General features: G+C 35.9%; 1 protein-coding gene across 5 annotated transcripts in view; it reads left to right on the top strand.

Moving 5' to 3' along the window:
• LOC106877628 (early endosome antigen 1) overlaps positions 1-10760 on the top strand; it is a 115261-nt gene that overhangs the window by 94339 nt on the left and 10162 nt on the right. For all 5 annotated transcript variants that reach the window (XM_014926575.2, XM_014926573.2, XM_014926572.2 and 2 more), the window contains 6 exons: positions 591-680; positions 1942-2073; positions 2921-3016; positions 4185-4274; positions 7647-7830; positions 9284-9338. In XM_014926575.2, coding sequence (XP_014782061.1) covers positions 591-680; positions 1942-2073; positions 2921-3016; positions 4185-4274; positions 7647-7830; positions 9284-9338 — 647 coding nt within the window. The remainder of the gene's footprint in view (positions 1-590; positions 681-1941; positions 2074-2920; positions 3017-4184; positions 4275-7646; positions 7831-9283; positions 9339-10760) is intronic.

The following is a 10760-nucleotide window of genomic DNA, read 5'->3' as shown; positions in this document are numbered from 1 at the left end:
TGTATTTTATGTGCCACCTGCACAAGAGCCATTCCAGGGGCACTGGCAATACTTGTGCCAGTGGTATCACATAAAAAGCACTCATGCCAGCACCACATAAGAGGCACTCATGCCAGTGCCACATAAAAAGCACTCGTGTCAGTGCCACATCAAAAGCACTCATGCTGGCACTGCATAAAAGGCACTCATGCTGGTGTCACATAAGAATCACCCAGCACACTCTGTTTAGTAAACATTAGGAAGGGCATCCAGCCATAGAAACCATGCCATAACAGACAAATGGAGCCTGGTGCAGCTCTCTGATGGCCAGCTCGTCAAACCATCCAACCTATGCCAGGATGGAAAACAGACATTGAATGATAACAATGACATACTTTGTACTTTTGTGATGAATGTATTCATATGGAACTTTCAGTTTCTGGTAATAACATATTCACTTCTTGGACTAATATATTTGCAAAAACACCTGGTGAATACCATGAACATCACAGTTTAATATTCTTTTATAACATCAAAATTGCATCCTTAATTAAAAACTCATTAACCCAAGTATTCAGATTTACTAAAGTGTTGAGTGTTCTTCATTGCAGATACGTACATCTATGAACAGCAAAATGGTTAAATTAGATGAAGAATTGAAAGAGATGACTAGGATTAAAGATGAGCTTGAGCAGGAAACAGTAAGTGCTATTTTTGTTCCAGTGTGGAATTATTTTCTATTTGAATGTTGTATCTCCTCTACAGCAAGACACCTGTTTCTGTCCCCCTGTCACACTCTAATCTCTCATCACCTGGCACAAGGCAACCACCTTCAATATCACCTCACTTCTCAAAGGATCTTTGTCTTGTGAGTTACTCTGTGATCCCCCTGGTACTGGTACTTCGTAAAAAATACCCAGGGACTCTGTAGGGTGGTTGGTGTTAGGAAGGGTGTCCAGCCATAAAACCCATACCAAAACAGACAGTGAAGCCTGATGCTGTCCTCTGGCTTGCCAGCTCTTGTCAAACTATCCAAACCATACCAGCATGAAAAATGGACAGTAAATGATGATGGTGATGATTGGGTAATGAAGATTAATGACATAGCCTGTTTAAGCAGTTTACTAGACAGACTAAATAAGCTCTGCTAAACAGACTTTCCACAAATCTTTTGCAATTTGCTACTCTCTACATCAACTTGTTTCATCCTCTGCACAAATCCCTAAGCATTGCTGGAGTTGATAATTTTAGCTTAGTAGCTATAAACTAAAGGAGAGATAACCTAGAGAACTATTGTTCCTATTAACAACAATAGTGTTTATGTCTCTATCTTTTGTCTACATGACAAGTATTAGAAATGTAATGTTATACGATACTTAAACATGGAGTATGGATGCAGAGTAGTTGAAATAACTGGAAAAGAATGAGATAATACCTGTTGGAAATGCAATGCAAACTTAGATGAATATAGATGTGAGAAATTATCATATTGGTATGTAATATGGATGAATGATGCATGTTGTGGAATTGGCCTGGTCAGTTAGGAAGGGTGTCCAGACAACCAGAAGTATGTCATGGAAAACAGTAGAGAGAGGAAATAACTGTGGTGTGAAAGAAATTTCAGTCAGTTCTTGATGATGGGTTTGGATATGAATCAGGTAGTTATCGTTACATGGTGAAGAGCCATGCTAAATTAAATCAACTTTTTAAAGTGTTACTTACAAATAGTCAAGATTAGAATATTTTGAAGTTGTTCAAACTTTCAAACCCATTTCAGTGTGGAAAAGCAGACAGTAAAATAATGACTGATAGTTTTAGCAATGGTGATAATGCTTGCTGTATAATTGATAGATATTATAAATAAATACTGAAATCTTTTAAACAAGGAACTTGTGAAGTTTCTCATTTCAAAGAATTGAATGTTATACAAAGTAAGCTTACATTTTTTCTTTGCCATTCCAGACACAATTAAAATCACAAGTGAGCCAAATAGAAACTTCTCTGAGTTCAACTGAAAAACAAAGAGATGAATTTGCTAAAAACCTTGAGAACACCAGAAATGTAATGCAAGAGGAAACTATTAAGTTAAAGCAAGTAAATATAACAAGATGAGAATCTTTTTTTTCCTTCTCATTTTTAAATTTAACTTTTTTCTTTCAATGTAGCATGTATTTGATGGATCTGAAAACTTAGATACTTGTTACTTTTTTTTTTTTTTTTTTTTTTTTTTTTTGGTTAGCTGGTTGATGCAGCTCACTAGTGTTGTCTTCTTCATATTTTAGCTGAAGAAAATATTTAGTTTTTAGCATTGAAGAACTAACTGCAGTTAAATGAAAAATGGAAAAGAAGTAACAGATATTATTGTCAAGAATATGAAACAAGTAATCCCAAACCGAAGTTTTTGGTATCAAAGCAATGTTCTTGACAGGAGGTTAACAGTCAAATATATTAATTGCTACTTGATAGGTGAGAGGGTACTTATTTTGTTAGGCTGATTAAATTGATAATGTGTTTTGCTTTGAAAACAAAACTTGGTGTCCAGCACAGGATTTGAACTCACTGAATAATACACTGTTTTCTAGTCTTCCCTTCACATTTACATTATGCAGTAAATAATAATGGTTCCAAAAATAGAGGGTTCTTTTTATGTGTGAATTCTTGTTAGAGAAAAGTATATAGTCAGCTGTTGATGAGGTAGTTCAGTCATCCCTATTCAGGAAGATGTGTGTCACAGAAAAAGTAGATAGAGGACATAACTATGGAAGGGTCAGAAACTGCAGTCGGTTCTTTGTGGTGGTTTGGTTGTGAATCAATTGGTTTCTTTTTTTTTCTCAAATCCAATGAATAAATAATTTCTTAGTAAATTATACAATGGTATTCCTTCTGTAATGATTGTTTCTCCCAAAATATACACTTTAGATATTTTCTTGATTGATTTCAGAATGTGAACACACTACAAGAAGCAAAACAGTTGTTAATTGATCAGAAACTCCAGTTGCAGTCAGAAAAGTCAGAATTAGAGACAACTATCAGTAATGTAAGTTTTATTCTTATTGTTATTATTGTTGAGTAGCAGACCTCATTCTTCTAGCTCCGTTGAGGTGGCAAATTGGGAGAAAATATTCAATTAATGTTTCTTGGTCATAGTCATCTTATCTTTTTTATGAGAGGTAAATTAAGGACTTAAAACATTTGACCACCATCTTAGTAACAACAGAGAATTCATTGAGAATTATTTGCCTTCTACAGTTACTATTTAGTTTTCTAATGAAAAGTATCAAACAATAAAGCGAAATTTTAAGTTAACCAAGTTTACAACAGCTTTAATAACCCATAAGGATTTATTTGACTTCAGCTGATGATGATCTTCTTAGAAATAATAAAAATGTTTGGAACATTTCTGTTCCAACTTCCATAAATCTAAAGCCTTTACCTATGTAAGAAATCAATAACTCTATAATTAAATGCATATATCTCCTGATAATTTATTTCATTTCAGTATCTAAAGATGAATGAGCTTAGTATAATACACTGAAATGACTGGTTGAGGCCAAGTAAACTTGGTGTGATGTGATGTCACTTGAGATGGCAACAGATATTAGATATGGAGTTTGATAAAAAAAAAAAAAAAACGAATTGGAGAAAAGGATTTTAGAAATTTAAGTCCTCCTGTTAAGATGACATCTGATTGAGATGCATGGAAATATGCTATGTTACAACCCATACAACTGTAGAAAAAAGAATGTGAAAGAAGTAGTAAAGAGATGGAACTGGCCAGATCATTAGAGTTGTAGCCAAATAGTCAACAGTTTGAACACTGTCACAAGTACACCACTGATGTTGCATTCTTAGTAGCTTTTTCCACTTTGCTAAAATGAGGTATCGTGGTGAGATGTATTTGACTACTGTAAAGGCAGAGTATTTTGCACACAAAACTGTGAGTTTGTAGTCGGAGTTCAAGTCTTCCTACTAGTAAAACATCAAATACATTAGCATTCTATCTTGGAGAAGTGTTGTTATTCAATTGCTTGATGCCATGAAAATAGTAATGGCCATTGGAAATTGTAGTGGGAACAGGGAAAGAGGAGATAAGATATATTCTTACTGCTGGTGGAAAATTTATTGTTTTAGTATGTTTATGCTGTTTTTTGGATATTTAGAGAAAATGTAACCAAATCTTTTATAAAATACCTCTTTGTTACTAGGTACAAGAAGAACTGAGCAAAGTCAAAGAAAAATCTGCTTTATCTCTTACATCCTTTGAAAATCAAAATGCTGAACTTAAAGAACAATTAGTAAGTTTTTTGTAATTATCTATTTGTAAAAATAACAATGGCAAAGTAAAAATGAACCATCATAGTAAAGTCACCAATTTAGTGAGAGTGGTCACTAATTTAAAGTATGAAAGTGTTCATGGAAAAAGTCCATTCAATGGGCTTTTGAGAAGCATATGTAATGAATGTCAGAAGGTAATTTTTAAACAAAACATTGTAAAGTCAGTGAAGCAGGCATATGTGTAGGAGTCAGAGTAAAGTGATAAAACTTACAATTGGACAAATGATTTAGTTGTAAGCCATAAAAAGCCAGCAGAAATGAAGCCAGCTGAGATGGAAATAAACCACTCATAATATATGTAGAATTGTGTAGATAAAGACTAACTGAAAAGGTGCTCGCAAGGTGAAGTTGACAAAAACATAATAGGATGTCCATGATGTGGTCAGCGTTGAGAGCTTAATTTGATTCAGAAGTTTGCGGCGCTAAGTTGGTGAGAAAACCAGGAGCTGTTCCATGATGAAGAAGCAATGTTGCTCATGTCATGTTCTTCTTCTGACTGTCAAAAAATGCGTGCTTACCTATGAGAGTGGATAACTGCTTCTAGTATTAACACGCACCCAGCTCTGATTGGTTAAGTTGCCATGACTGTGCTATTCTGCAACAACACCAATGTCTTTCCTAACTCCTACAGTACTCCCTGTTCAGACTACAAGTTGATACAACAGTAATACAACAAGAAAAAGGAAGAAAAAAATGCAGAACCAAACGTTCAAACTAGGGGAAAAAAACAACATGAATACATCAAGAAAACAATACAACAAATGTGAGAAAAGGCAAGTACAAAAATGAGAAAATAACAGGCACTCAGGGCCAGTTCCTATATACAGTCTTGCAAAGCCTCCTGAGCCAATGAAAGTGGTGTGTGTAAAAGTTCTATAATGCAATAACCAACCTAATACCAGGGCTCAAGCTATGGAGTAGGCAGAAATAACAGAGACATGATGTCAGGCCAGTGAGTGAAATATTCAAGACAAGTGAGAATGTAAGCATATCTTTGACTGATGGGCCAGGGTCTAACAAGATCAATGTGGATGTAACAAAAGCATGCATCTGGTGTGCTGATGGTGCCAAGGGGTGAGCGAATGAGTGTATGCACCATCGACCTTGGGCAGTGGAGGTAAGATTGAGGCCAGTCAGTGATGTCAGTGCCTCATGTTAGCCAGAAGAATCTAGCCATAATAAGCTTCACTGAGGCTGAGGATCCAGGATGTGATTAAGCAGGGCTTCAAAAACAGTTCATCTATGAGTCAGTAGGACAAAAGGACAAGGTGAATCTGTTGAGACGTCACACAGGATCTTCAGAGATTGGCACAGGCAAAGTATGGAATTTGCACATTGCAGATTTGAGAGAAGATATCTTGAGTGAGTCCAGAGGAAGAGGTTTGTAAGTGTTGCTGATGAAATGACTGTAAAACAGCACCGATTGCAGTGTCTGATGCATTAACCACAAGCGAAAGCTTTGCATCGGAGACACAGTGTGCAAGGAGACAGGCTGTAGAAAGAGTGTTTCACAGTGTCAAAAGCTTTGGTTTGACTAGGAATTAACGAAATGGTTTCAATCTTCTGCATTGGTTCTGGAGAAGCTCAGTGAATGGAGACAGGAGTCCAGCACAGTAAGGAATGAATCATCGATAAAAGTTAAATAAATTGTGGTAGTGGTGTAACTGATGGAAGGAAGTCAGAGGATGAATGTCCTCTGTGTTTATATCACATCGGGGCCACCGATGTAGAAATAACAATGGCAATGTAAAAATGAACCATCATGGTAAAGTCACCAATTTAGTGAGAGTGGTCACTAATTTAAAGTATGAAAGTGTTCTTGAAAAAATTCCATTCAATGCGCTTTTGAGAAGCATGTATAATGGATATCAGAAGGCAGTTTTTAAACAAAACAATGTAACTTTATTAAAATAAGAATGAGAGCTGACGAGTCATGAGCGAAGTGGCCGTATATGTAGGAGTCAAAGGAAAGTGATAAAACTTATGATTGAACAAATGATTTAGTTGTAAGCCATAAAAAGCTAGCTGAGATGGAAATATGTAGAGCTGTGTAGATAAAGACTAACTGAAAAGGTGCTCGCAAGACGAAGTTGACAAAAATGTAATAGGATGTCCATGATGTGGTCAGTGTTGAGAGCTTAATTTGATTCAGAAGTTTGCAGCACAAAGTTGGTGAGAAAACCAGGAGCTGTTCCATGATGAAGAAGCAATGTTGTTTGTGTTGTGTTCTTCCACTGACTGTCAGAAAACATGTGCTTACCTATGTGGATGGTTAACTGCTTCTAGTATTAATACATGCCCAGCTCTGATTGGTTGAAGTTGCCATGACTGTGCTATTTCGCAACAACACTAATGGCTTTCCTGACTCCTACATATTTATTATTTTAAGATTTATTCTCCATGTTCCCTATGTGGTAACCCTCACTTACTCCAACTAAATACTTTGTTTATATGGAGTCAGAGAAATGGATATTCTTTACACATTCAAAAGTTAGTTCATTATTAAATTATTATTGTATCACAGTGAGATAAAAAGTTTGGCCAACCAAACCCATGTAAGTGAATTTGGTAGGCAAAAGCTGCACAGAAGCTTGTCATGTGTGTCATGCATGGCCTAGTGGTTAGGGTGTTACATTAACGATCACAGGAGTGTGGTTTTGATTCTTGGACCAAGCAGCGCTTTACGTTCTTGACCAAAACACTTCATTCTTATGTTGTTCATCTGACATGTGGCACACTGTGCACCTGTAGAGGTAATGTTGATTTGAGGTAGGGTGTAAGCTCATGTACAGCACAAACATTTGATCACTATAAACAAATCATCTGTGGAAATTGTCCAGTAAGAAATTGCAGAGTCATCTTTCTAGACTTAAGAAACTACCAAGAAGAGAAGAGATGTGTGTGTGTGTGTGTGTGTGTGTCTACTTGAATGATTATATTCTGTACTTCACATAAAAATTGGTGAGTTACAAACTGTTATGTTTGGTGACAAGGAATGTCAGCAAAATGGTTCACTAGCTGTGTACTTTCAAAGATGAACAGAATAAAAAAAACCCTTATTTGATAAACAGGTGAGGGTTTACAACAGGAATTGTAAAACAATGCCTTAAATAACATGTATTCGTCCAATCTATGCTAGCATATGGAAAAAGGAAGTGAGACAAATGAACCAACCCACCAGCAAACTGAAGAACCCTGTTGTCCACTACACACCAAAATATTCAGAAGTGTTTTTTCTGAATACTTCTTTAAATGGAAAATTAATTTCCTTTATTTTTTGGTGATTAAATTGCATTAATTCAGAGAGGTCATGTTTTATTTTCTCTTTATAGAGCTCCAAAGAAAACAGTTACCAGCAGCTTGAGAAAAAATGTGAAGAAAATGAAACCCGTTATGAAATGCAACTGGCTGTAGTAACTGAGAATTTGACAACAGTTCGTGGGGATCTGGTTGTATCTCAACAAGCTGTGGAGGAACAGACCAAACTCTGTGATGAGCTTCAAGGACAAAAACTTGGTATGATTTATTAATATCATGCTTCATGCTATCTCTTCTAAATACCTTCTTTAAATATCTATTTTTCATCTATCCTGTGTCATGTTGGAGAAAGGACAAGAGTAATATCATTTATGCAAGAAGTAGGATAATTCTTAGAAACAGTATTTAAATTCTTCACTGTCACACCACCATCTAACATCCATATTCCATGTCAGAATATTTGACAGGATCTGACAAGTTGGAGGACTGCATCATGCTCCAATGTTTGCTTTAGTTTAGTTTCTACAGTTGGATACCCTTCCTAATGCAAACTACTTAACAGAGCACTGGGTACTTTCATCATGGCACCAGCACTAGTGCGGTTGTCATGTAAGTCACAAGACTAAAGAGCCCCCTCAACTAAGTGTGATCTAGTAGGAAGGTCACTTTAAGATAGGTGTTGATTGAAAGAAAAGGTTTCTTTTTGTAGAGGAAATACATGACTATCCTGTGTTGTATAAAGCTGGTTGGGAGGAAGTAGGGTGTAGTTGGGAAGAGAGGTAAAATGATGGTGAGGAGTCTGAGCATATCTTCAAGGATAAGAAGATAAATAGAAAAAAGTATGGGGACAGATGATCGGAAAGGGTGAGTGGACAAAGCTTGCGAACGTGGGGGTAGAATGATAAATGGTTAGAGATAAGGGTGAGAATAAATGTAGTGATTGATGAACAAGAGTAGAGAGTGGTGGATGATAAATATGAGTTTATGAGGGGAAAGAGAATGAGGGATAGATGTCAATAGAAGTGGCTTAGGGGAGAGATGATAACAGAATAAAGAGTTACAGAATAATAGCAATGTAGTAGATAGGTGGAAGATGAGAGATTGAGAGAAGATGAGTGGAGGTGAATAAAAATTGCATGTGTGTGTGGGAAGTGAGAGATGTATAGTAATAGAAGTAGAGGTGGTCAGAGACACAAAATGGGGAATGTAAGTATGTAGTGAATGAAGGTATGAGTTATCAATGGTAGATATGAGACAGTGTTAAGAATGAAAGATAGGTGTCAGTATGAAATGATTCAGGGGAGAGAGTAAGATAACTGGCAGCACAGAATTCCACACTCATTCATTTACAACATCAGAATAATACAATAGTTAGATGAGTTATGAGGGGATAGGGAAGGTTTGACAAGGTCAAATTGAGGGGCTCAGTTGTGTGCATGATCACAGCTGTAACAACATTAATCATAGCTCTGTGTGACAAAGTGGCAATTTTGGACAAGTGACTTAAAGATGGTGATAAGATGGTATATGATTTATAAGATAATTTTGTATGAGAATATGCTCCAATATAACCAGTTAACACACATTAACAAGTAGCTCTGTTTGATAGGGGATGTTATCCAACAGATAGCATGATTATTTACATTGTATGATTAAATTCATTCCATGATTACTAATTACCAAACATTCTTTTATGTTTCTCTCTCTGCAGAGTTGGAAGCAAAATTGGCCAACAGCAATGATGAAAGGAAATTACTGCTGGAACGGTAAAAGATTTTGGTTTTTAAAATTGTTGGAGGATTATAAATGAATGACAAGGTGTTTCAGTTGTGATTATTAAGATATTATCATAGGCTAATGTTACATTACTTGGGAAAGATTTCAGTAACTTATTGCTAAGCTCTTAAAGTCCTGAACAATGAAATTATATTATTTACAAAGTGGTGAAAAGTCACACTACCATTTAATACATACGTGTATATTTAATAGTAGATTTTGGACCACTCTGTATAAATCCTTCGAAATATTTGGTTTTTGAACTTTAAATGATGATACTAACATAGTAATAGAATAGCTTAGAAGAATGTAGAAGAGTATAATGATGGACTACAACTGACCTGGCTGATAAAATGCAAGTCAAGATAGCTCAGTAATAACCTATGGATTAAATAACAACTTAGTAAAATGATACACAAACTTTGAATTAAGTAGGAAGAAAGAGGTAAGCTTTTGATTTCGTGGGTCTCAGATTTAATTGTTGAGGGTGTTTAGTACAATCAATGTGATAATTGAATAGTTGGAATTTAGGAAAACACAGTGACATTCTTCTGGTGAAGAAGGAATTTATATATATATATATATATATATACGATGAGCATGTAAGGATAAGCTATCCAGGTGGGCACTGTAAGAGCTCTGAGGTATGGTCCAGGCTCTAGCTAACCACATCAAGTAATAAGAAACACTAAAGATCACTTAGGATGAGCAGTCCCACTGCACTTCTTCTGAGGGGTAAATCCAGGTTCACTTCACTAGGTTATGAATATTTTGGGGAGTGTAAATCCAAAACAATTACAAAGAATATGGAGACTGGTACATCTTCAAATTTTTCTTTCAATCTAACAGTTAATTAACAATGTTTTTTTAATGAGAAAACATATTTCATTGTCAGCCAAATAGTGTTTGTGAAAGAGAATTTAGTGGCCTGTCAATGGTATTGACAAGGGGAGGTTTATTTGGTGTTCTTTATTGTATTGAAGTAACTTATCATCATCTAACATCCACTTCTCCATACTTATATGGGTCAGAGAGAGTTTGAGACAGATTTTCTATGACTGGATGCACTTCATGTCACCAACCCCTCACCTGTTTCCAAGTAAGGTAATATTTCCCCACAGCCAGACATATTCTTGCAGAATATTGGAAATAAATGACATTGCTTGCATGACAATGCCATTCATTTACAAATATCATGTGATGTCAAGAAAAGAAATCACAAGCGCATGCATGCGTGCAAGCACACACACACACTGGACTTCTTTCAGTTTCCATCCACCAAATCCACTCACAAGGCTTTGGTCAGCCTGGAACTATAATAGAAAACACAAGGTGTCATGCAGCAGGACTGAATCCAGTACTATATGGTTGGAAAGCAAACTTCTTTCCATGCAGCCACACCCATGCCTATA

Source organism: Octopus bimaculoides, chromosome 1 (assembly GCF_001194135.2).
Source record: "Octopus bimaculoides isolate UCB-OBI-ISO-001 chromosome 1, ASM119413v2, whole genome shotgun sequence".
NCBI classification, from domain to species: Eukaryota; Metazoa; Mollusca; class Cephalopoda; order Octopoda; family Octopodidae; genus Octopus; species Octopus bimaculoides.
The sequence above is the reverse complement of the archived record's forward strand: the minus strand, read 5'-3'. Positions and strand labels throughout refer to the sequence as shown.